The following is a 27,512-nucleotide window of genomic DNA, read 5'->3' as shown; positions in this document are numbered from 1 at the left end:
AATTGGCTTGGTATAATTGTAAATTGTCCCTAGTGTGTGCCATGATAGCGTCAGTGTGCGGGGATCACTGGTCATTGTGGACTCTGCGCTGTATCTCTAAACTAAACCAGATATCACATCTATGCGAGACAAAGAGAGACAGCTCTGGTTCTGGGCTCACAATCCGCCAAAACCTTTCTAACCACATCCAGCTCTTACAACCAACCTTTAACTCACCTGGTCTTTATTCAGCAAAACAGCAACAAAAATACAATACTTTGCCAAGCTAAACCACTTAATCACGTGGTGGAGAAAAAAGAAAAAAAAGCTGACAGGTTCTTCGAGGGTTCAGGGGGCAACTAGTAGAGGGTCATCTAAACTTGGTCCCAACTCTTCAGACAACAGACAGGCCACGCATCAGTGCGGCTGGAAGTCCCTTCCAAGGTGCTCGATTTCATCCAAGAAAAATTCCAGGTCATCTAGGCTGATCTGAGGGCTGATCAGGATCTGCCGGAAGAAGTTCACGTAGGTTTCTTGTTGCTGGTAACCAACCATCATGGTACCTTGCTTCACCATCCGTTCCTTGATGAATGGAGCCACCTAAAAACAAATGAGACCATTGTCAGTGAACAGAATAGATTAAATACAACCATCCTTTGTTAAATTCCCCTCTCTGCCTACAAAAGCATGGCTCCAGCCACCTCACCCCACCACCACCAGGGGGCGCCGCACGATGGCAGCCTCGCCAACAGTCTGTCTGTTTTGTCTTTATTTTGTTATTTTTACAGTGTTTTAAAAGTTTGTGTTAATGTTCTCTGGTTTGTTTTATGTGGGGGAGGGGGTCGGGGGAAACCTTTTTCCCCCAATCTCTTACCTTGCCGGATATGCGATTGTTTTCCGGATCGTATCTCCGGCCACTCTGCGGCCTAACATCATGGGGCTGGAGGCCTTGCTCGGAAATGACTTGGAGCCCCACCACGGGGATGTGGACTTGCCATCGGAGCAGATCCCTTGCCTGGGATCGTCGCTCCAACCACGGCCTGCAGATTTCAAAATCGAGGAGCTCACAGTCTCGGGTAGAGACCGATGTCGGGAGCTCCAAACGACACAGAAGGTTTCGACCAGCACCGACCCGGGGTCAGATCGCTCTGCGCGGGGGAGTCGAGATTCCCCTCCCGATGTAGGAGTTTGATCGCCCCGACGCGAGGGCCCAAAACGCCACCAGCTACGGGAGCCAAGATCGCCCCATCAGCAGAAGGCTCGAGACCCCTGACCGCAGGAGAACAAAGAAGGGAAGAGATTGAACTTTTTTTTCCGCCTTCCATCACAGTGAGGAATGTGGAGGAGTCACTGTGGTGGATGTTTATGTTAAAATGTATTTTGTGTGTCCCGTTGCTTTTTATTGGTATGACTGTATGGCAAAGGAAATTCCCCATATGTTGCAAAACATACTTGGCTAATACAGCATGATTATGATTATGATCAGATGAGGTTTCATCTGGATCAGCTTCAAGTGTGATCCTTACTGTAACCTACCACACAGGGTCAACGTTTGTATCACAGTCTGTGAAGAATTATTTCGCATTTACAGTCATAGATAGAGTAGGGCGTGAAAAAGGCCCTATGTGCCAAGTTGTCATGCTGACCAAGATGCCGCGTCTAAGCTTGTCCCATTTACCTGCGTTTGGCCTTTCCTATCCATGAACCTGTCCAAGAGTCTTTTACAGTACCTTTCGCAACTACCTCCTCTGGCAACATGTTCCATATACCAACCACCCCAAGCGAAAAAGTTGCCACCCAGGTTTGTATTAAATCTTGCCCCTCTCACCTTCAACATATGTCCACTAGTTGTTGATTCCTCTATCCTGGGTAAAAATGTCCCCACCTTGGGTAAAGTCTTTAATGTCTTACAACACGAGTCTTGCTGCAGAAAACCTTGTGGGAGTTGTACAAGAGAGTAATCTGACAGTGAACGGAATCTCTCTGGAGATGTCCTCGTACAAAAAGCACTGAAGTCCTCATTCAACTTCCGCAATGTACTTTCTTTAGGAGGGATAGATTGCTACCAGCAAAGCCAAGTCCTAGTACAGCCTTACCGTTCCCAGGTTTTTCCAGAAGTCAGGACTCTCCTCTTTCCCTCGCAAGCTGGGAGGGATGTACCAGAAGCAGACATTAACACACTGAGGCTGCAAGAAAGAAGTTTTTACATGATCAAAGTTCCAGAAAAAAACCCCCAAAAAAACACTTTTTAAAATAAACCACATAAATCCAGAAAGAATGGCCCAAAGAGAAGATACACAAAAATAAGTCATGTTCATAAGTGATTGGAACAGAATTAGGCCATTCAGCCCATCAAGTCCACTCCACCATTCAATCATAGCTGATCTATCTTTCCCTCTCAACCCCATTCTCCTGCTTTCTCCCCATAACCCCCAACACCCGTACTAATCAAGAATCTGTCAATCTCCACATTAAAAATATCCATTGACTTAGCCTCCACAGCCGTCTGTGGCAAAAAAATCCACAGATTCACCGCCCTCCGATGAAAGAAATTCCACGTCATCTCCTTTCTAAAAGGTACATCCTTTAATGCTGAGGCTGTGGCCTCTAGTCCTAGACTCTCCCACCAGTGGAAATATCCTCTCCAGGGGGTCAGGTTGGTTGGTTGGTGTGGGGGGGGGGATATGTACCAAGCAGATAATGGGAGACACGAGGGACAAAAAGGTCAGTGAGCATGTGGTATACAAGAAACAGTTTGTGACCCATAGTGTTATGTTTAAACCCCATGGCGCTGTGGCTGGTTGCGCTATATTTAGAACCCATGGTGCTGCAGCCGACAGCTCTTTGTTTAAATTCCCACACATTAAGCCGACAGCGCTCTGATTAAACCTTTGCATGCCAAGTCTGCAGCGCTGTGTGCATTGATTTGCGCGTCAAGTCTAGCGCTGTGTATTGCTTTACATGCCAGTCTGCGGCTGATAGCGCTTTGTTCCCCGGGGGGGTGCAGTCCCCTGCCATTGGATATAGTTGGAATTTGAAAGCAGCACTATTGGCCAGGACTTACCGGCGGTTATTTCAACAGCTGATTTCTTACCTGTATAAAGGCAGGCGCCAGTAACCCAGAAGTTAGTTCATATATGAGAGGTGCTAATTCACGATCAGCGCCGCAGACGGAGGCAGAGAGAAAGAGGGAGAGAGAAAGAAAGGAGAGGAAGAGAGAGATGTGCTGCTGTAAAACTGACCCCGTGCAGACCGGGACATGCATTGTTTTTTCCTCTCTTGCCAATACATCCGATTTGTAACTAAACAGACGAGGGAGCCTTTTTCCATTCTACCAGTCAGATCCTTATACCCTTTCCCTTGTAACACCATGAACCTCAGTTATTCAGAGGAAAATAGGGTAAAGTTGGGGGTCAATTAGCTTGGTAAGGGTGCAGGCATTTTCCAGTCATTCCTTGAGGCTGGGGGAAAAATTCAGCGTGGACATTTCAGTACATTATATTCCTCCACATGGAGTAGAGAGCCACTCGTTACAGTTAAAAGCAACTTCAAACAGATACACATACCCCAAATAGTCAATGCTGTTATGGCAAGAGATATCATAAATCATGGAATACCTGTATTAGAGTTGAGTCACTTTACCTCCATCAGTAGTCGAAACCCTGCCCTCTGTTTCATCTCATTGACCAGGTACCTGAAAAATTCAAAAGCACAAGAAAGGGTCCTTGATATACAAGAGACAGGAAGTCAGTTCTTACAGGCGAGTATAAAACGTTGCACATGCTAGTCAGAGCCATTCAGTGTGGAGACGGGCCTTGCCCCATCCACATGAGTCCCACCTGCCTGCATTTAGCCCACATCCCTCCATACCTATCCTGTACATGCACCGGTCTAAATGTTTCTTAAACATTGCAATAGTACCTGTCTCAACTACCAGGACCCATCTCTTCACCTCTGCCTATCCATAGCCCCACGTCCCCCTCCCTTTTCATCTGTGCATTAATTGCCTCATATTGTGTTTTGAATTGTATTCTGTCTTTACTTTGTGTACTAGTCATGTCTCTACTATTTATTTCATTCCCCTTACATGTTTTTCCTCTACCTGCTAAATTTTTGTAAGGTGTCCTTGAGACTCTTGAAAGGCGCCCATAAATAAAATTTATTATTATTATTATTACCTCCTCCGGCAACTCGTTATATACACCCACCATCCTTTGTGTGAAAAAGTTACCCCTCGGGTTCCTAGTTACCCCTCGGGTTCCCCCCCCCTTAAACCTTACACCTGTCCCCCGGTTCTCGATTCCCCTACACCGGACAAGAGAATGTGCGTCCACCTGATCTATTCCTCTCATGATTTTATGCACCTCTATAAGATCACCCCTCATCCTCCTGCGCTCCAAGGAAGGGAGTCCAAGCCTGCTCAACCTCTCCCTCTTGCTAGTTTGTGGGGGGGTAGGCTGTGCATGAACCAGCATCTAACACATTGGACACCCTTGGACTTTGATCGGACTTTACCTTGCACTAAACATTATTCCCTTTATCCTGTATCTGTACACTGTGGACGGCTCAATTGTAATCATGCATTGTCTTTCCGCTAACTTTCGCAACAAAAGCTTTTCACTGTACCTCTGTACACGTGACAATAAACTCAACTCATAACTCAATTCCTACACAAAGAAGGGTCTCAAACTGAAACGTCACCTATTCCTTTTCTCCAGAGATGCTGCCTGACCCGCCGTGTTACTCCAGGACTCTGTGTCTATATTGGATTGGTTAAGTCTGGATGGGCATGGCCCCGACCGCCACACTAACCTGGTGCAGGCAAAGGCACGGTCAACTCTTTCCTCCAGCCCTCGAGTACCAACAGCTTTCCACATCAGCCACAGCTTGAAGCAATCCACCTTCCGGCCACACTGAAGCGACTTGTCCCCAGTGTCGTAGCCGACGTCGTAGAACTTGTCCGGTTGGAAGAGGTAACCCGCGTTGGCAGAGTGACACTTCTTCATGAGGCCCTGGAGAGAGGCAAAACACAATGGCTGAGCAAGAGTGTTACAGGTCTGATCTTTGTGTGAAAAAGTTACCCCTCAAGTGCTAGTAAATCATATAAAAAAGATTGTTAAGGGCTTGGACACGCTAGAGGCAGGAAACATGTTCCCGGTGTTGGGGGAGTCCAGAACCAGGGGCCACACACACAGTTTAAGAATAAGGGGTAAGCCATTTAGAACAGAGACAAGGAAACACTTTTTCTCACAGAGAGTGGTGAGTTTGTGGAATTCTCTGCCTCAGAGGGCGGTGGAGGCCGGTTCTCTGGATGCTTTCAATAGAGAGCTAGATAGGGCTCTTAAAAATAGTGGAGTCAGGGGATATGGGGAGAAGGCAGGAAAGGGGTACTGATTGGGGATGATCAGCCATGATCACATTGAATGGCGGTGCTGGCTCGTAGGGCCAAATGGCCTACTCCTGCACCTATTGTCTATCTTGTGGAAATAGAAACTCCAGGTATTAACTAGATACAGTTGAAGGAACATGACATTGAGCCACAAGATTCCTCTGTACTTTGCAGAAGACAAGCAGCGTGTCTGAAATGCAACAACTGCAGAGAATTAGCGAGCCAATTGCTCCCTGATAGCCAAAGGCAAGGTCAACTTTAGCTCTGACTTAGTTTGGGAAGGTCCTGTTCACTGGCCAGCCCTATAGTATATTGCATGGAGACCCAGGATCTTTCATTGTATTTTATGCCATTGTGGTGGTATAGAACAGTTTGTGGAACCTGTACACTGGTGCACTGGAGTAACAAAGTGGCAATATAGATGAATTACCGGATTGTATGCAGAAGACTGCAGTGTTGAATTCACTGCAGTCTCCGATCGACATTGTGGGAATTAAAGATAGACCCAAAATACTGGAGTAACTCAGCGGGACAGGCAGCATCTCTGGGGAGAAGGAATGGGTGACGTTTCGGGTCGAGACCTTTCTTCAGACCTAATAATGGACCCACTTGGGGACAAGCATGGATGGGTCCAATCGACCCGTGTCGACAGGGCTGACTACTTTGTTTGACCACCAGAGAGGTTAATGTTCAAAATTGGGTCGGAGCTGAAGTAATAAGAGTGGTTAAGCTTTTTAAAAGTTTGTTTAGTGATACAGCGTGGAAAAGGGCCCTTCAGCCCACAGAGTCCACGCCGACCAGCGATCCCCATACACCAGTTCTATCTACACACTAGGGACAATTTACAAAAGCCAATTAACTTACAAACCTGCCTGAGGTTAATTCCCGGGATGGCGGGACTGTCATACTTTGATAGAATGGAGAGACTGGGCTTGTATACTCTGGAATTTAGAAGGATGAGAGGGGATCTTATTGAAACATAAGATTAAGGGTTTGGACACGCTAGAGACAGGAAACATGTTCCCGATGTTGGGAGAGTCCAGAACCAGGGGCCACAGTTTAAAAATAAGGGGCAAGCCATTTAGAATGGAGATAAGGAAAATGTTTTTCACACGGAGGGTTGTGAATCTGTGGAATTCTCTGCCTCAGAACGCAGTGGAGGCCAATTCTCGGGATGCTCTTAAGAGAGTTAGATAGAGCTCTTAAATATGGTAAAATTGGGGGATATGGGGAGAAGGCAGGAACGGGGTACTGATTGTGGATGATCAGCCATAATCACGGTGAATGGCGGTGCTGGTTCGAAGGGCTGAATGGCTGACTCCTGCATCTGTTGTCTATGGGTTATGTTGGAGAAAACCAGAGAAAAACCGAGAGAAATTCCACGCGATCACAGGGGGAAGCGTATAAAGTTCATACAACCTACGGTGTCATCGTTGAGCAGGAAGACTGAACACTGCAGCCCCACCTGGAGCATTTTGTGTGGGTTCCAAGCAACAGAATTGGCCCTAGGAAGACAGCAATGCATCAGTGTCAACATGTCCAGCTGCTCAGCCTTCAGTTATCTCATCAAAACAGGTTATTGAACAAGACCACACATCTTCAAAGAAGAGTTTGGGGCGAGATTACATGCAGTGCCGACAGATCACACAAAACATACATTCACCTCAGAGGCTGAAGACCGAAGGGTCTCGACCCAAAACGTCACCTATTCCTTCTCTCCAGAGATGCCGCCTGACCTGCTGAGTTACTCCAGCGTTGTGGGTCCATCCAAGAACACCCTCAGCCATGCTGTGGAAGGTTTCATGAGGGAATGTTCTTCTTTGCAGATACTGGAGTCCGAGCCAACACTCAAGATGCAAATACATAGGAAGGAACTGCAGATGCTGGTTTATACCAGAGATGGACACAAAATGCTGGGGTAACTCAGCGGGACAGGCAGCATCGCTGGAGAGAAGGAATAGGTGACGTTTCGTGTCGAGACCCTTCAGAAGAAGAGACCCACTGAGTTACTCAAGATACAAAGTGGCCAGCACTTCTGAAGTAGGGAGCGCTAAGCAAAACAAAACAAACCAAACATATACCAGTACATGCTTCAGGATGAGCTCAACAGTGGACATAGCTGCCCCTGTAGCAGTTCCTACCTTTCAATCCCAGTCAGCAGGTGCCGGTGTTTCCTGGAAAATAAGACACTTCCACCCCAGGCTGCCTGTTATGGAGAGAGTAGAATGGGAAATTGCAATGGCCGTCCAAAGCATAACTTTCAGGATAATATCCAATTCCATTCAAGTGCGGCACAGTGGTGCAACAGTAGAGTTGCTGCCTCGCAGCGCCAGAGACCCGGGTTCGATCCCGACTATGGGCGCTGAGAGAGTAGAATGGGAAATTGCACAAAGGCCGTCCAAAGCAAAATCATGAGAACTTTCAGGATAATACTGTTCCAATTCCATTCAACGCCTGCGTTGCATGCAGTGGTGCAACAGTAGAGTTGCTGCCTCACAGCGCCAGAGACCCGGGTTCGATCCCGACTATGGGCGCTGTCTGTACGGAGTTTGTTTTTTTTTTTTGCACAAAAGTCCGCGAGCATTGCCACTTTCATTTCACTGACCTGCGTGGGTTTTCTTCGGGTGCTCCAATTTCCTCCCACACTGCAAAGACGTACAGGTTTGTAGGTTAATTGGCGTCAGTAAAAATTGGAAATGGGCCCTTGTGTGTGTGTAGGATAGTGCTAGTGTGTGGGGATCGCTGGTCGGGCGGACTCGGTGGGCTGAAGGGCCTGTTTCCACACTGTATCTCTAAAGTAAACTCACATCCTTGAACGAAGAAGTCCACGCATCCTTAACACAGCTCTTTCAAAGCAGTTTCTAATCTATGTCTGAAGTGAAGAACTATTAAAGTCGTAAAGTGTCATCCTACACAGCAGCCCTCCTTCTCCTTTTAAATACACTGTACAGATGCTCGAAATAGAGCTAACATTTCAGGTGGAAGACCTTCATCACAATCTTTTGTACTACTGCAGAACTCAACATTTCCAGAACTTTTCGTGTAGTTTAAAGATACAGCACCGAAACAGGCCCTTCGGCCCACCGAGTCAGTGTCGACCAGCGATCCCCGCACACTAACACTATCCTACACACACTAGGGACAATTTAACTAAGCCAATTAGCCCACAAATCTGTACATCTTTCGAGTGTGGGAGGAAACATAGAAAATAGGTGCAGGAGTAGACCATTCGGCCCTTCGAGCCTACACCCACCGCCATTCAATATGATCATGGCTGATCATCCAACTCAGTATCCTGTACCTGCCTTCTCTCCATACCCCCTGATCCCTTTAGCTACAAGGGCCACATCTAACTCCCTCTTAAATATAGCCAATGAACTGTGGCCTCAACTACCTTCTGTGGCAGAGAATTCCACAGATTCACCACTCTCTGTGTGAAAAATGTTTTTCTCATCTCGGTCCTAAAAGATTTCCCCCTTATCCTTAAACTGCGACCCCTTGTCCTGGACTTCCCCAACATCGGGAATAATCTTCCTGCATCTAGCCTGTCCAACCGCTTAAGAATTTTGTAAGTTTCTATAAGATCCCCCCCCTCAATCTTCTAAATTCTAGCGAGTACAAGCCGAAAACCGAAACCGGAGAGAACCTACGCAGGTCATAGGGAGAACGTACAAACTCCGTACAGACAGCGCCCGTAGTCAGGATCGAACCCGGGTCTCTGGCGCTGTGAGGCAGCAGCTCTACCCGCTGCGCCACCCCGACCAACATCAACTCACATCAACATGAAACCAGATTCCTTCTTTTTCACAAATATCTGCAATTTTCGGCAGAGGATCAAAAGCTCCAAAGACTGTTGTTCCAGATGTAGCATTCACCAGGAATGGAACTGCCCCCTGTAACCAGAATACAATCAACTTTAGGCAGACTGGTCTTCCTAACATTAGAAACTACATGCAAGTAAATGCGTCCCTGAGCTGATGGTGCCCCCTGCTGGTGTTGTACTTGCATTGCTGGCTGGATTCGATGACACCACTAAGATATCGTACTCGCACCATCCTCAACCAGCTTTGCAAGCATCAGACTGCCAGCCAACAACTCTCCCCCATCAGAAAGAAACACACACACACATACACCTTCCCATGGTCCCACTTGCTGCCATTTCACACTGAAAGGGCAACCCACCCCACCCCACCCTCAACCCGATTCTCCTGCCTTCTAGGTGCAGGAGTAGGCCATTCGGCCCTTCGAGCCAGCATCGCCATTCAATGTGATCATGGCTGATCATCCCCAATCAGTACCCCGTTCTTGTCTTCTCCCCCTATCCCCTGACTCCGCTATCTTTAAGAGCCCTATCTAGCTCTCTTGAAAGCATCCAGAGAACCTACCTCCACCGCCCTCTGAGGCAGAGAATTCCACACACTCACAACTCTGTGAGAAAAAGTGTTTCCTCGTCTCCATTCTAAATGGCTTACACCTTATTCTTAAGCTGTGGCCCCTGGTTCTGGACTCCCCCAACATCGGGAACATGTTTCCTGCCTCCAGCGTGTCCAAACCCTTAACAATCTTATGTTTCAATGAGATCTCCTCTCATCGTTCTAAACTCTAGAGTGTACAAGCTCAGCTGCTCCATTCTCTCAGCATATGACAGTCCCACCATCCCGGGAATTAACCTTGTAAACCTACGCTGCGCTCCCTCAATAGCAAGAATGTCCTTCCTCAAATTAGGGGACCAAAACTGCACACAATACTCCAGGTGTGGGCTCACCAGGGCCCTGTACAACTGCAGAAGTGTAGTAGTCTGAAGACTGAAGGGTCTCGACCCGAAACGTCACCCATTCCTTCTCTCCAGAGATGCTGCCTGTCCCGCTGAGTTATTCCAGCATTTTGTGTCTATCTGCCATTTAATGCATGTTGCATTGATCAATGATACAAAGTTCAAAGTTAATTAGTAAATGACAGCTAAATTACTTGCTCCGTTGTTGTTATGGTTCCGGTAATACTTAACAGGCAGGAGTGGGGTGGGGTTGCATATAGACCAGCATCACTGTTTAATATGTGGAATTTACCTTGGACCTTGCAATGGAAATTTGCTCTTCCAGATTTCTTGGAATCATCCTCCCTCTGTTCAACAGAAAGGAAATGTTACTTCAAGTCAGACCCAGATGGAGAAATACAATACAATACCGTTTATTGTCATTTGAACCTCAAATGAAGTTCAAACAAAATTTGGTTTCTGCAGTCATACAAGAAAAAAAAAAAAAAAACCATGACACACAATTAACACAATTTCCACAAACATCCATCACAGTGAATCTCCTCCTCGCTGTGATTGAAGGCAAAGTCATTGTCTCTCCCCAGTTTTCCATTCGTCTCCCGATGCTAAATGCTCGAACAGACAAATAAATAGCACGTTAAAAACATGCACTGTCACAAGTCATCATCCGTTGTCATTTGTCGTCAATGGCACTTTGTCATACGTACTGAAATAGAACTGTGAAATTCTTACTTACAGCAGCACAATGGGTTTATGAACAGGACTCAATAGATTCAACAAAATTCAAAAGTTCAATAAATGAAAAACACAATATATAGCGTAAAAAACAAAAAAAGCCTGAAGTTCCTAGTACAACCAAGGCACTTCGCAGCTTAGTTTGAGTTTGTATTGTTCAATCGCTCTATTGCGACAAGTGATGGCTCCCACTGATTGTCGCTGGAAGCTTGGATCCTTTTCAGGATGGGGCGATGTCAACATTTGAAACATTGGAAGATGGACACGAAAAGACGAAACAGCTGAATGGTTGTTGGGAAGAAGCTGTTCCTGAACCTGGAGCGCGGCCTTACATCATCGCACGGCGCGGCGTTAATGGCTGCGGGACACTTACCATCGCCCACCGGGGGCTTTGACTCTGACATCGGGAGGAGAATGGGGAGTGCAGGGGAGAGATAAGTCTTTGCCTTCCATCACAGCAAGGAGGAGATGCGCTGTGATGGATGTTTGTGTAAATTGTGTTGTGTCTTGGTTCTTTTTCTTGTGTGTATGACTGCAGAAACCAAATATCGTTTGAACCTCAATGAGGTTCAAATGACAACAAATAAAATTGTATTGTATTGTTGCCATTTTGAGCCTTTGAGGAGCCAGATCTTCTCCCTTTGAGGAGCCATATCGCTGCTCCCATTGAAGACCACTCTGTTATACCAGCCAGTAACTGCAGTGTCAGCACACTCCAAACTCACCTTTCATCTGTTTTTACTACAAACACACTGTCCGTACCCAGACCCTGGAAGGCAGCTCCTTTAGCGACCGAGTAGTGACACTGGAGAGGAGAAAGAACACAGTTACTCTCTGGATTTGTTCATCATCACAGACTCCAACAGCACAAAACAGGTCCACCTTGTCGTTGCTGGCCGCCAATCCTATCTAGGCTAACTCCATTAGCCATGCCTAGCGCAGGGGTAGAGTTGCCGCATCACAGCGCCAGAGACCCGGGTTCCATCCTGACCACGGGCACCGTCTGTACGGAGTTTGCACGTTCTCCCCACGACAGCGTGGGTTTTTCTCTGAGATCTTCGGTTTCCTCCCACACTCCAAAGACGTGCAGGTTTGTAGGTTAATTGGCTTGGTGTAAATGCAAAATTGTCCCTGGTGTGTGTGTGTGTGTGTGTGTGTGTGTGTTAGCGCGCGGGGATCGCTGGTGGGCATGGGCTGTTGGGCCCCGTTTCCACGCTGTATCTCTAAACTAAACAAAACCATCAAAATGCCGGTCCAATTGCCTTTTAACGATGTCAATATCAGGAAATGAATTCTACGTCGACACCAAATTTCTTTTACAAAACGCAATTGGATCCATTGGGAAGTCCGAAGCACCTTGACGCCATGTCATGGGGTGGTACATAAAAATAATGCTGGTCCTTTGTGTGCAGGAGGACAGAACTTGCATTGCAGACAGAAATATGGGTTCATTGCCTCCAGGAGTGGTGGTGGAGGCAGAGATAAAATGGCATTTAAGAGGCTTTTAGGACCGGCACATGGATATGCAGGGAATGGAGGGATATGGATCACGTGCAGGCAGAGATTAATTTAAGGTAGACAAAAGGTTTTCACACAGAGAGTGGTGAATCTCTGGAATTCTCTGCCACAGAGGGTAGTTGAGGCCACAGTTCATTGGCTATATTTAAGAGGGAGTTAGATGTGGCCCTTGTGGCCAAGGGGATCAGAGGGTATGGAGAGAAGGCAGGTACGGGATACTGAGTTGGATGATCAGCCATGATCATATTGAATGGCGGTGCAGGCTCGAAGGGCCGAATGGCCCTACTCCTGCACCTAATTTCTCTATGTTTCTATGTTTCTAAAAATGCTGGAGAAACTCAGCGGGTGAGGCAGCATCTATAGAGCGAAGGAAATAGGCAACGTTTCGGGACGAAACGTTGCCTATTTCCTTCGCTCCATAGATGCTGCCTCACCCGCTGAGTTTCTCCAGCATTTTTGTGTCTACCTTCAATTTTCCAGCATCTGCAGTCCCATCTTAGAGATTCGTTTAACATGGTTTAAAATGAAAGGATTCTGGAGCAGAGGCGAACACTCAGGCATAGCTCAAACAGTTTGCAAACAGAAACGACCTCTTCAATAAATGGTCCAGCCCGACTCACCTCGTCAGAGGTGAAGATCGCCAGTCGCGGAACTTCCCACAAGCCTCGTTTTTTTACTTCAGGGTAAAGCTTGTACCGGGCCACATTCATAGCATACATGTTGGAGATGGATCCTCCTGAGTACAGACAAGCCACATAATAATACCAGATATCTCCAGTCAGCTCCCGTTTCAATTATTTGAAAGTTACAGGTTAAGACCCTTGGTGTTATCTTGGACAGTACCTCTTCTTTCTCCAGTCATATACACTATGTCTCCCGGATTGCCTTTTCCCATCTCCGAAACACCTCCAGACTACGTCCTGCTTTAACACAACACTCCACGGAAGTTCTAGTCTATGCTTTGGTCACATCAAGCATCGACTACTGCCATGCGATCCAGGCAGGCATCCCCAACAAACGTATTCACCGACGTCAACTCATCCAGAACTCTGCAGCACCGATTAACACACGCTCAAAGTCCACTGATCAAGTCACACCCCTGCTGATTCAATTACACTGGCTCCCTGTGTCTTTAAAATTGTATTATTAATATTTAAAGCGCTTCATAACCTTTCCCCAGTTTATCTCACAGACCTCCTTCAGACTTACACCCCCTCCCGCTCCCTGCGGCCTTCATCAGCAGGTCTACTGGCACTACCACCCATCAACCTCAGCACAATAATGGATGGGATTTACATAGCGCCTTTCTAGATGCTCAAGGCGCTTTACATCGCATTATTCATTCACTCCTCAGTCACACTCGGTGGTGGTGAGCTACTTCTGTAGCCACAGCTGCCCTGGGGCAGACTGACGGAAGCGAGGCTGCTAATCTGCGCCTACGGCCCCTCCGACCACCACCAGTCATTCACACACATTCACACGCAGGCAAAGGTGGGTGAAGTGACCACACCTGGAGTATTGCGTACAGTTTTGGTCTCCAAATCTGAGGAAGGACATTATTGCCATAGAGGGAGTACAGAGAAGGTTCACCAGACTGATTCCTGGGATGTCAGGACTGTCTTATGAAGAAAGACTGGATAGACTTGGTTTATACTCTCTCGAATTTAGGAGATTGAGAGGGGATCTTATAGAAACTTACAAAATTCTTAAGGGGTTGGACAGGCTAGATGCAGGAAGATTGCTCCCGATGTTGGGGAAGTCCAGGACAAGGGGTCACAGCTTAAGGATAAGGGGGGAATCCTTTAAAACCGAGATGAGAAGAACCTTTTTCACACAGAGAGTGGTGAATCTCTGGAACTCTCTGCCACAGAGGGTAGTTGAGGCCAGTTGATTGGCTATATTTACGAGGGAGTTAGATGTGGCCCTTGTGGCTAAGGGGATCAGAGGGTATGGAGAGAAGGCAGGTACGCGATACTGAGTTGGATGATCAGCCGTGATCATATTGAATGGCGGTGCAGGCTCGAAGGGCCGAATGGCCTACTCCTGCACCTAATTTCTATGTTTCTGTGTTTCTAAGTGTCTTGCCCAAGGACACAACGACAGTATGCACTCCAAGCGGGATTTGAACCGGCTACCTTCCGGTCGCCAGCCGAACACTTAGCCCATTGCGCCACCTGTCGTCCCAATGGGTGCCAGGGCCTTCTGCCACGCTACCCCCTCACACCCACATACTGGACTCCATGACAGAATTCAAAACCGCTCTTAAAACCCATCTTTTCAAACTAGCTTACTCATTGCAACTGCAACAAATGCATCTTATTTTATATCAATCTTAACTCGTAGTGCTATGCTTTGTTGCTTATTGTTGATTTTTTAATTACTGGTGCTTTGTTGCTTATTGTATGTTTATAATAATAATAATAATAATATCTTTTATTGTCATTGCCCATAAGGGCAACGAGATTTGGGTTTGCAGCTTCCATCCGATGTCATAACTTAAATAACGAATAAAATTTAAATTTAGATACCCCGAGAACATGGATTGTAAAAAGAACAGTAAAATAGTCAAAACAGTTCAAACAGAGTTAAGTGCAGATGTGTCTGTGCAACGTGACCATCCGAGGGAGAAAGTCCAGGGGGGTGGGGGGTAGGGGGGCACTCAGCAGGGCCGGCTCAGAGCCGCTATAGCGCCATTTTACTTCGGAGTCACGTGAGTGACTACGTGAAGAACCCACCCAGCGCGCAGGCGCGGCATTACGTCAGCAGTGCAACAGCGGCAGCAGCTGGAGCCAGGCTCTCCAGCTGCAGCATAAAGACGAGACCTCAGGTAAGTGCCTTTTTTGTTACAGAGTCGCGCTAGAGAGAATAATGGCCTCTCGCAAGCGACCAGCCAGGAGGACTGCCTGCCCTACTCCACCCGAGGACGGGTCCATAGCGGGACGGCAGCCTCTCGCAGCGGAGGAGCTTTTTCAACGCTCCCGCTCACCCGACACCGAGCCGCCCCCAGTGCTGCAGATCTCAACGCCCCGCACAGGGAGGAAGGCGACACAGAAAACCGACCGGCCGGTGTCCTCCGATGATTCGGAGGAACGGGAACACTCTCCCCCACCGAAAAGGGGAGACGCTCGGATAAGCTGCATGAGGCAGCTCCTCGAGCGTATGATTAATGAGGAGATGCGGCATCTCCCAGGAGGACGGGCTTTGGCCTCCTCCTCTCCACACCCTTCTGTACCCTCTATATTCGAGGGCAGTAAGGGAGGCCAGGACTGGGCTGGCCTATCCCAAGGGCAGGCGGAGGATATCGTCAGCATGCCGGGCGTGCCGGAAGAAGAGCTACTGGGTGTAGTGGGCTGATATGCGGCACCACCAACAACTGGGATGGTGTTGCCACCCAGAATGGCGGCAACTATAAACAGGCTGTCCAACAACCCGCTGCAGGACAAGGCTGTCCAGCAGGCCCTTGACAACTACAGCGCGCCCGAAAATTGCGAGGCGCTGAGGGTCAAGACGGTAAATGGGCAGATCTGGAACCAGCTGGGGCAGCACATAAGGGCTCAGGAGGTCAAAATGCAGCGAGTCCTGAAGCTCCACTCAGCAGCCGTCACCGCCTTTGCTCGGTCCGTTGGGGATGAAGACTTGACCATACCCCAGCAGGATGCCCTCGCACTGATGTGCAGCACCACGTATGAGCTAAACAACCTACGGCGGGACAACATCAGGCCTGCCCTCAACCCAACATATGCCGGCCTCTGTAAAGCTCCAGCGCCCGAACGACAGGCGCTGCTATTTGGTGCGGATCTGGCCAAAAGGCTCAAGGAGTTGGAAGAGGCGGCAAAACCAGTAGGCCTCATGAGGGCAGGGCCAGGACCGAGCAGGGCGAAGACACCCAGTTGGCCGCACGCCTCGGCATCCACCAGCAGATACCGAGCTGGTGAAAGCCTGGTGACCGCCTCCCACTACCCCCAGTGCTCTTTTTTAGAGCGGGGCCCAGGGCGGAGCCGTGGGAAGATGCGCCGCCCCACCGCAGCACCAACACGGACAACCTTGGGCCAGACCCACCGGAAACGACCCCACAAGTGAACATGGAGGTAGGTGGGTCTGGTTCCTGTCAACATACACAGACAAAGGGTGTAGTATTAACAGGGGGACGTTTGAGGTTCTTCAAGCATGTTTGGTGCTCCCTTACTAACAATCAGTTTATACTCAACAGTATTAGTGGATACAAGATTGAATTCAAACCAGGCGTAGAACCGCCAGTTCAGCACATGCCCCAAAGGGTGTTCCTTCCCTCGGCAGTTGAGTAGAAGGACAAGCTGAACTTGATCGGCTCGTGGCTAAAGGCATCATAGAAATGACCACACACGAGCCGCAAGAATTTGTATCAAATATTTTTCTCAAAACCAAAAAAGATGGTGGATGTCGCATTATTATTGATCTGACATCACTCAATCAGTCTGTTGAGTATCAACATTTCAAAATGGAGACATTTGTCACTGCCAGACAACTGATCTCCAAGGGATACTACATGGCAAGCATAGATATCAAAGATGCTTACTATTTGGTACCCATTCATAAAGATTACTTTAAATATCTGAAATTTATCTGGAGGGGCCAGCTATGGCAGTACCGAGCTTTGCCCAATGGTTTAACGACAGCTCCCAGACTATTTACGAAAATTCTTAAAGTGGCCATGAAGAAATTGAGAGAACTAAAACATTTAGTAGTGGCCTATCTGGACGATGTTCTCATATTAGGAAGAACACGGGAACAAGCTGTCGCAGGAGTGTTAGCCACTAAACAACTCCTTGAAACTTTGGGTTTTATCCTCCACCCAGATAAATCAATATTGGAGCCTACTACTAACATGGATTACTTAGGCTTCACTATTGACACGATTCACATGACTGTCACTCTGCCCACAAACAAAACAGTTTCACTCATTGAAGCTTGTAGCCATTTAATTGCCACACCGCAACCTAGAATACGGCATGTAGCCAGAGTTATTGGCTCTATAGTAGCAGCATTTCCGGCTGCCCAACATGGGCCCTTGCATTATCAAAATCTACAAAGAGCAAGGACTCATGCATTACGCCTTCATAGGGGGCATTATGATCGCAAAATGGATTTACCCGCTGAAGCCAAATCAGAACTTCAGTGGTGGGTTGACAATATTTGGCACAGTCACAGTCCTATCACCGTAACCAATCCTAACATAACCATTGCAACGGATGCCAGTGCTTTAGGCTGGGGAGCTACTAACTCCAAAGACAGCACAGGTGGCAGATGGACTAACTCAGAGGCATCGCTACTACAATCACTGGGCATTAACTTTTTGGAAATGCTCGCCGCCTTTTATGGGCTAAAAGCATATGCATCTGGTATGCGACACGTGCATGTTAGAATTATGATCGACAACACTACGGCAGTATCTTATATCCAGCACATGGGTGGCATTAAATCAGTATCATGCGACAAATTAACTGCTATAATCTGGCAATGGTGTGTCGAGAGACATATTTGGCTATCAGCTGCCTATTTACCAGGCAAACTAAATTTAGTGGCGGACACCAGGTCACGAAAATTCAACGACAACATCGAATGGATGTTGGACCCAAAATTATTTGCTAAAATTATCAAGCAATATGGTACGCCAGATATAGATTTGTTTGCGTCTAGGTTAAATCACCAACTACCCATGTATGTGGCTTGGGAACCAGACCCAGAGGCAGCAGCGGTAGATGCCTTCACGCTGGACTGGGGAAATTTCTTTTTCTATGCTTTCCCTCCCTTCTGCCTCATCAGTCCGGGTACTCCAGAAAATTCAGGCAGACTCAGCCTCTGGCATTCTGGTCGTGCCCGACTGGCCTACCCAACCATGGTTCCCAATGTTCCACGACATGGTGGTAGAGACACCAATGGTCCTTCAACACCACCCCCAATTATTGACTCACCCGGTAACTGGCATTAGCCATCCATGCCACCAAAAATTGAAACTCCTGGTTTCCAGATTTTGAACAGGCCTTACCGGGGATTGGGGTTATCAGACAGAACAATCACCACCATGTCGGCATCCCTGCGAGTTTCCACCAAGAAACAGTACCTGACCTTCATCAGGAAATGGGAACAGTACTGTCTGGACGCAGGGACATCCTACACGACGACTTCGATCTCGGATGTGCTGGAGTTCCTGGCCCACCTGCACCATGATCTCAAGATGAGCTACAGTGCCATCAATACGGCTCGGAGCGCACTGTCCGCATACCTCATGCCGATAGAACAGCATAGTGTGGGATCCCACCCTCTAGTCATCAGACTCCTTAAGGGGATCTTTAATACCAAACCCCCTACACCTAGATACACTCACATGTGGGATGTGAGTGTAGTTCTCACACACCTTCGAGGTTGGCCTCCGGTGGGATCCCTGAGCCTGGAACAGGCCACTTACAAAACCCTCATGCTCATGGCGCTTGTCTCAGCTCAAAGGGTTCAGTCGCTCCATCAGCTTAATCTGAACTACATGGTGACCACCCCAGATACCATTACTTTCACCATGCCGGGGTTGGTAAAACAAAGTAGACCAGGTACATCAAACTCCCCGTTGATCTTCCGGGCTTACCCTCCAGAACCTAGGCTGTGTGTGGTGACCCACCTTCATCATTATCTAGACACAACCCAAACGCTAAGAGGGAGAGAGAAAGCCTTATGGGTTAGCCACAGAAAGCCTTTTGGACGGGTAACCAGCCAAACATTATCCAGATGGTTGAAACAGGTCCTCAGCATGGCAGGGATTAACACAAATGTTTTTAAATCCCATTCAACCAGGGCAGCGTCCACCTCAGCGGCGGATAGGATGCAGGTTCCCCTCGACCACATCCTCAGAGCAGCGGGATGGTCAAGGGAATCGACATTCCAACGATTTTACAACAAACCGCTGATGGAACAGGACGTCTTTGCGGATACCGTTTTAAAAACCGCAAAGTTATGATTTAAAGCCCATGGGAGCTATTTTGTTTTTTGTTATAGTTAATAAATATTTCTTTTATAACTAAACAAACTTGTTGGTCTCTAGCTACCACTTCCTCCCTCGATGATCTTTCGGCAGTGAGTGATATAACTGTTACACGGTTTGAAATCACAGACCTTTGAAGTCTTCACGTAGTCACTCACGTGACTCCGAAGTAAAATAGTAAGATTAAACGAGTACTTACCAGTACGAAGTTTGATCTGTATTTTATGAGGAGTTACGATGAGGGATTACGTGCCCTCCGCTCCCACCCTCATTATATAGATCAAATTCGGACTAATGTCTCGTTGGTCTTCACTATCTTTACTTCAACTAGTGTCTATCTGTGATTCCACACCGCTGCTTGGAAGTATGCCGCGCCTGCGCGCTGGGTGGGTTCTTCACGTAATCCCTCATCGTAACTCCTCATAAAATACAGATCAAACTTCGTACTGGTAAGTACTCGTTTAATCTTACTATTAAATAAGGGCAATTCAGACGCCATTAAATAAAATGTATTATTATTATTATTATACATAGATTTACAGTCCAACAGACTTATCTTCAGGACATAGACACAGAGTGCTAGAGTAACTCAGCGGGTCAGGCAGCATCTGTGGAGAACAAGGATAGGTGACGTTTCACAGAGTGCTGGAGTAACTCAGCGGGTCAGGCAGCATCTATGGAGCTAAGGAAATAGGCAACGTTTCGGGCCGAAACCCGTAAGGGTTTCGGCCCGAAACGTTGCCTATTTCCAGAAGGATTTCGGCCAGAAACGTTGCCTATTTCCTTAGCTCCATAGATGCTGCTGCACCATAACTGAGTGGGTCAGGCAGCATCTGTGGAGAACATGGATAGGTGACGTTTCACAGAGTGCCGGAGTAACTCAGCGGGTCAGGCAGCATCTGTGGAGAACATGGATAGGTGATGTTTCACAGAGTGCTGGAGTAACTCAGCGGGTCAGGCAGCATCTGTGGAGCACATGGATAGGTGACGTTTCACAGAGTGCTGGAGTAACTCAGCGGGTCAGGCAGCATCTCTGGAGAAAAAGAACAGGTGACATTTCGGGTCGAGACCCATCTTCAGACAGAGTCAGGGGAGAGGGAAACTAGAGGTATGAAAAGGTACAAAGAATAAAAGCTATGAGAAGGACAAATCAAGGCCAGCGAGGATGATCAAGGACAGGTGGAGTCCACAATGGTCCATTGTTGGCTGTGGAAAAGGGGTTGACAAGGGAGTACGGACCTCGAAACTACGCAGGACGACTAAGGTGAGGGAGGGAGTCAGGGGTTTATGGGGAGAAGGCAGGGGTTGGGAGGGAGAGATAGATCAGCCATGATTGAATGGCGGAGTAGACTTGATGGGCCGAATGGCCAAATTCTGCCGCTGGAACTGATAAACTGATGGACCAACCTGGGCAGAACAGTCCATCGCAGTGCTTCCATCCGATCATGTCACTGATTTTTCTCAACACAGTTTCTTCCATCAGCACAAAGACCGGCGCAATCTCATAGGTGTATCTGGATCATTGGGCAAGGGGGGGGGCAAGACAAAGCGGAACGAGTCAGTCAGCATGAAATGGGGAGGGAAGCAACGGTATGGCAGGTTGGGGGGGAGATGGTGCGTGGACAGATGGACTAAGCAAGATGGGTTAAAAGGCAATGGGCAAACTGTGGGAAGGGGTTCAAAGGAGGGGGAGACGACAGCCATTTTATTGACATTTCTACCCTCGATCAAGCAAACTAAAGTATAAAGTTTCCTTTATAGTTTGAACAATATTGCGTTCCTTGCAGTCATGGCGGAAAATAAAATAACAGAACACACAATGAACACAGTTCAACATCCGACCACCACAGCGAGTCAACCAGGCACCTCCTCACTGTGATGGAAAGACTGATTGGGAACGATCAGCCATGATCACATTGAATGGCGGTGCTGGCTCGAAGGGCCGAATGGCCTACTCCTTGCACCTATTGTCTAGAAGTCTTAAAGTCCACACAGGCCAGGGATTGGGATCAAAGCCGTGGACAAGGACGAGCAGAGATCTGCTACTCGGAGTTCCTGAGCGCAGCAGAAACTCCTCAGGACAGATTTACCCTCTCAGTGTCACACACAGCCGACATAGGAATATAGACAATAGGTGCAGGAGTAGAGGCCATTCGGCCCTTCGAGCCTGCACCGCCATTCAATATGGCCATGGCTGATCATCCAACTACGCTGACATGGAATCAATCCGATAAACAAATGGGCAGACTGGACCCCTTCGCCATCTAGTCTGATGGAGGACAGGCGACACTTAGATCCATGAAAGTCTACTTTGTTTATCAGAGATATAACGCAGAAACAGGCCCTTTGGCCCACAGAGTCCGTGCCGACTAGCGATCCCCACACACACTAACACCATCCTACACACACTAGGGACAATTTACTATTTTACCAAAGCCAATTAGCCTGCAAACCTGGGTAGACAAAAATGCTGGAGAAACTCAGCGGGTGAGGCAGCATCGATGGAGCGAAGGAAATAGGCGACGTTTCGTTCCGAAACGTCGCCTATTTCCTTCCCTCCATCGATGCTGCCTCACCCGCTGAGTTTCTCCAGCATTTTTGTCTCCCTTCGATTTTCCAGCATCTGCAGTTCCTTCTTAAACAGTCTGCAAACCTGTACGCGTTTTGGAGTGCGGGGGGGAACCCGAGCACCCGGGGAAAACCCACGCACGTCACGGGGAGAACGTACAGACAGCGCCCGTAGTCGGGATGGAACCCGGGTCTCTGGCGCTGTGAGGCAGCAACTCTACCCGCTGAGCCACCGTGTCAGAAAGCTGCCAAGCAGTGAAAATAAAGAAAAGCATTGTATGCTTCCCATTTCTAACATGGCGCTACATGTAACACTCGGTGAATTGTTTGATGAGTAAAAGCTGCTCACTGGCTGGTGTTCAGTGTCTCGGTGATATAGCGGGCAACCAACGAGTGATGGTCCAGCCCCGCAAACAGCTGGTTGTAGAATCGCGGGTGAACTGAAAGAAAAACGGTACAATTCAGCATTCAGGAGAGAGAGAGAGAGAGAGAGAGAGAGAGAGAGCATCTCTTGGTCAATTCAACAAACCACACACGCTTCAATGGGATTTAACTTAGCCTCACTTTACAAGTTGCAAGGCTGTAACTACTCTCTGCAGTTCAGAAGGATGATGGGGGGGTTTCTCATTGAAACTTACCAATTAGTGAAAGGCCTGGATATAGTGGATGTGGAGAGGATGTTTCCACTTGTGGGAGAGTCTAGGACGAGAGGGCACAGCCTCAGAATTAAAGGACGTACCTTTAGAAATGAGACGAGGAGGAATTTCTTTCGTCAGAGGGTGGTGAATCTGCGGAATTCATTGCCACAGACGGCAGTGGAGGCCAAGTCAATGGATATTTTTAAGGCAGAGATAGATAGATTCTTGATTAGAACGGGTGTCAGGGGTTAGGGGAAGAAGGCAGGAGAGTGGGGTTGAGAGGGAAAGATAGATCAGCCATGATTGAATGTCGGAGTAGACGTGATGATCCGAATGGCCTAATTCTGCTCCTATAACTTATGAAGAGCGCAGAGTCTCGCTCTGCGACCCACCAAGTTTGCACCCCCCCATCACCCATCCTGCATGAATCCTTTTCATTCTCATCAACTCTGCCAGATTCCACCACTGTAATACTTGGGGAGATTCACAGCAGGTTATTCCAGCATCATCTCAGATGTGCAGGAGGAAAGCGGAGGGGAAAAGACAGTCATAGGGAGAAGGTGCACAATCCCCACAGGCCGCTGAGTGGCAGCGTTCACCTGGTAGGATGCGGGGGGGAGGGGGGAATTTTAGCACCACAAATCTTAGTTTAGAGATACAGCGCGGAAATAGGCCCTTCAGCCCACCAAGTCCGCACCAACCAGGGATCACCACACACTAAAGGGCCTGTCCTTCTTTCACGACCTCTGCCGAGTTTGCCCTTGACTCGTACTCGCAGCATGGTCGTCACGAGGTCGTAGGTAGCGGGCCGTGATGTTAGTTGTAGGTATTTGTCGCATCATGTGTGGGGGGGGGGACACACACACACACACACGATAATTAACCATTTTACCAAAACCAATGAACTTACAAATCTGTACGTACGCCTTTGGAGTGTGTGGGGGGGGTTGGGAAACCAGAGCACCCGTACAAAACTCACGTGGTCACGGGGAGAACGTACAAACTCCGTACAGACTGCACCCATAGTCAGGATGGAACCCAGGTCCCTGGCGCTGTGAGGCAGCAACTCTACCACTGCGCCACCCGGCACTGAGCTGGAGAACTCCATAACGCAACTCCATGTGATTGTAAGAGGACAGACAAAGTCCAGCCAAGCCAAGCCAACCCCGTTACAAGGCCGGTAGCCACATCTTCAGAAAAACCCATGGGTGGGCCAGTGAATCATAACCAGCATCAGTTACCGCCCATCTATTCATCAATATAGGGGGCAGCACATGGGCGCAGCAGTAGAGCTGCTGCCTCACAGCACCAGAGTCCCAGGTTCGATCCTGACTACGAGCGCTCTCTGTACGGAGTTTGTACGTTCTGACTGTGTGTTTTCTCTGGGTGCTGCCGTTTCCACCAACACTGAAAGATGTACGTACAGGTTTGTAGGTTAATTGGCTTTGGTTAAAAGAAAAAATTGTACATGATCTCTAGCGTGTAGTTGATAGTGTTGGGGGGGGGATCGCTGGTCGGCGCAGACTTGGTGGGCCGAAGGGCGTGTTTCTGTGCTGTATCTCTAAGCTAAACTAAATATGATAGCAATTATTGTAATGCATTGGGTACGATGGCACAAACTCAAGGTGATATAGTCCATTAAATCTTTGTTTCCTCAAGTTGGAGGAAGCAAGCAAATCCGTGCCGCACTCCCAGACGCTGAACCATTCCGGATACAACCGAGCCGAAGGTCACCTACTCGTTTTCACGCTGTATCGGATGACATCTTGGCATCGCTCCAGCAGTTTCTCAGAGGGCTCACCAGCGTCAACCAAATCAAGGTCAAGAAGCATCCGCAGCTCATCGGGTTCCTTCCACTCACAGACCTAGAGGCAAACATAGAAACATAGACAATAGGTGCAGGAGTAGAGGCCATTCGGCCCTTCGAGCCTGCACCGCCATTCAATACGATCATGGCTGATCATTCAACTCAGTATCCCGTACCTGCCTTCTCTCCATACCCCCTGATCCCTTTAGCCACAAGGGCCACATCCAACTCCCTCTTAAATATAGCCAATGAACTGTGTGGCCTCAACTACCTTCTGTGGCAGAGAGTTCCAATGATTCACCACTCTCTGTGTGAAAAATGTTTTTCTCATCTCGGTCCTAAAGGATTTCCCCACTATCCTTAAGCTGTGACCCCTTGTCCTGGACTTCCCCAACATCGGGAACAATCTTCCTGCATCTAGCCTGTCCAACCCCTTAAGAATTTTGTAAGTTTCTATAAGATCCCCCCTCAATCTCCTAAATTCCAGCGAGTGCAAGCAGAGTCTATCCAGTCTTTCTTCATATGAAAGTCCTGACATCCCAGGAATCAGTCTGGTGAACTTTCTCTGCACTCCCTCTATGGCAATAATGTCCTTCCTCAGATTTGGAGAGCAAAACTGTACGCAATACTCCAGGTGTGGTCTCACCAAGACCCTGTACAACTGCAGTAGAACCTCCCTGCTCCTATACTCAAATCCTTTTGCTATGAAAGTCAGACAAGAGGCAACTGCACAAGTGTTTGTCATGCATTTTCCTTCTTCAGCCTGAAGAAGGGTCCCGACCCAAAACGTCACCTCGCCCATTCCTTCCACAGATGCTTCCTCATCCACCAAGTTCCTCCAGCCCTTGTTTTTTTGCTCACGGTTCCAGCATGTCGCCTTTGATAAGTTTCCACATGGTGAGCTGCCATGCAACCTTAGATCACATGCGATACAGGGAGAGCGAGCAGACTGGATAGAGCAGACAGGAAGCAGTGGTTCCACACCTCAAAATACAAATTCCTTAAACATGCCTACAATAATTCTGTTGGGCTGAAGCAAAAGAAAGAATTTCATTGTCCTATCTGGGACACATGACAAGAAACTCTCTTGAATCTTGAAACTAAATACTTTGGAACCACTCACACCTGCTCACGGACATCCGTCCCCTTTCTGATGGCTTCTTCCAGAATGACCCGAAATGCATCTTGTACAAACTTTTCCCCCGCTCTTCGGGTCATTGAGTGGTCCATCCAGCAGTACTCCATCCACAGTAACGGGGCCTTTTCTCCGCATCCCATCGAGGTCTGATGAAAGAGCATGGCAAGGCTTAGGGGAGAAGGGAGGGTAGAACACAGCAGATGCAGTGTGTGTGTGTGTGTGAAGTTTGCATTTGTGTCTCTGTTCCAAACCACTGGAAGAGGAAGGAGAGTAGACGGACACTTGTTGATTGGATTTGCGCAGGGCGACACACGGTGGCGCAGCGGGTAGAGCTGCTGCCTCGCAGTGCCAGGGACCCGAGTCTGATCCTGACTACGGGTGCTGCCTGTACGGAGTTTGTACCTTCTCCCCGTGACCACGTGGGTTTTCCCCGGGTGCTCCGGTTTCCTCCGACACTCCAAAGACGTACAAGTTTGTAGGGTTAATTGGATTAGAAACCTAGATAGAAACATGGAAAATAGGTGCAGGAGGAGACCATTCGGCCCTTCGAGCCAGCACCGCCATTCATTGTGATCATCCCAGAGGCCATTCGGACTGTAAACTCCTACCTCACCAGGGACTAACTTTACTGAACCATTCTACTGCTTTTTTTTTTTTTTAATTGCTGTTTTTTTCCCTTTCTCCTTCTGCCCACAATATTTAATATGAAAAATATGTGATTCTGTTCCATTCTGTTTGTAGTTTGGTTGGTTGTTTGTTTGTCTTTTTGCACAAAGTCCGCGAGCATTGCCACTTTTCATTTCACTGCACATCTCGTATGCGTATGTGAGGAATAGGCTTGACTTGACTTACGTGACAAAGCACAACTATATTTAACCACTTGAGAAACGGAACCAAAACATTGTCGTCATCCATCTTCTGCTTTTTAGTTTCAAACAACCACTTAAGCAGAGTTGAAATTTTGCAATTTGCAAGAGTGCGTTGGCAAGATTTAATCTAGCAGGATAGTGGGGAGTAGCAAATATGGTTTCTATGCACCAGTCTCATGAACATTGAACAGTGCAGCACGGGTACAGGACCTTAACTTGCCAAACTCGATGCCAAGATAAACTATTCCCGTCTGCCTGCATGTGATCCATATCCCTCCCTGTCCCTGTTCCCCTCTAAAAGCCTCTTAGACGCCCCTATCGTATCTGCCTCCACCACCACCCCTGGCAAGATGAAGTACATGCCCCAATCAACATCAATGATGCTGAAGTGGAGATGGTCGGGACCTTCAAGCTCCTAGGTGCAAATATCACCAACAATTTTGGGCTGGCACAGCGCTAGAGTTGCTGCCTCACAGCGCCAGAGACCCGGGTTCAATCCCGACTACGGGTGCCGTCTGTACTGAGTTTGCACGTTCTCCCCGTGACCTGCGTGGGTTTTCTCCGGGTGCTCCGGTTTCCTCCCACACTCCAAAGACATACGGGTTTGTAGGCCAATTGAAACCCAAGGGTTTCGGCCCGAAACGTTGCCCATTTCCTTCGCTCCGTAGATGCTGCCTCACCCGCTGAGTTTCTCCAGCACTTTTGTCTACCTTCGATTTCCCAGCATCTGCAGTTCCTTCTTAAACCGAATCAAGGACCTTTTGCACCTCATCAGCCTCTCCTCCATTAACTAGAAGACACAACAGCTTGAAAGCACACGCCACCGTATTCAGGAACAACTTATCAGACGATCAACTGGACTTGTCTGAAGAAGGGTTTCAGCCCGAAACGTTACCCATTTCCTTCGCTCCATAGATGCTGCTGCACCCGCTGAGTTTCTCCAGCATTTTTGTGTACCTTCCATTTTACAGCATCTGCAGTTCCTTCTTGAACACAGCTGGACTTGTTATCAGGCTATCAAACAGACCAAGGGTGGAGCCCCAATCTACCACCTTGTGGCCCTTGTACTTTAGGAAAAAACCGACATC

At 48.1% G+C, this 27,512-nt stretch overlaps 1 protein-coding gene across 1 annotated transcript in view; it reads right to left on the bottom strand.

Annotated features, from left to right (window-relative positions):
* Positions 1 to 206: 206 nt before the first annotated feature.
* The window catches only part of LOC129714775 (cysteine sulfinic acid decarboxylase-like), a 28,194-nt gene continuing 888 nt past the window's right edge, over positions 207 to 27,512 (bottom strand). The window contains 15 exon segments of the mRNA XM_055664611.1: positions 207 to 579; positions 2,076 to 2,165; positions 3,622 to 3,673; positions 4,792 to 4,991; positions 6,792 to 6,873; positions 7,510 to 7,574; positions 9,145 to 9,261; positions 10,435 to 10,489; positions 11,603 to 11,682; positions 13,016 to 13,131; positions 20,812 to 20,918; positions 22,322 to 22,412; positions 24,349 to 24,475; positions 25,543 to 25,623; positions 25,625 to 25,701. Of these exon segments, the coding sequence (XP_055520586.1) occupies positions 397 to 579; positions 2,076 to 2,165; positions 3,622 to 3,673; positions 4,792 to 4,991; positions 6,792 to 6,873; positions 7,510 to 7,574; positions 9,145 to 9,261; positions 10,435 to 10,489; positions 11,603 to 11,682; positions 13,016 to 13,131; positions 20,812 to 20,918; positions 22,322 to 22,412; positions 24,349 to 24,475; positions 25,543 to 25,623; positions 25,625 to 25,701 (1,523 nt within the window). The 3' untranslated portion in view covers positions 207 to 396.

The sequence above is a fragment of the Leucoraja erinacea genome, chromosome 40 (genome assembly GCF_028641065.1).
Source record: "Leucoraja erinacea ecotype New England chromosome 40, Leri_hhj_1, whole genome shotgun sequence".
Lineage (NCBI taxonomy): Eukaryota > Metazoa > Chordata > Chondrichthyes > Rajiformes > Rajidae > Leucoraja > Leucoraja erinaceus.
This window is presented reverse-complemented; position numbering and strand designations above follow the sequence as displayed.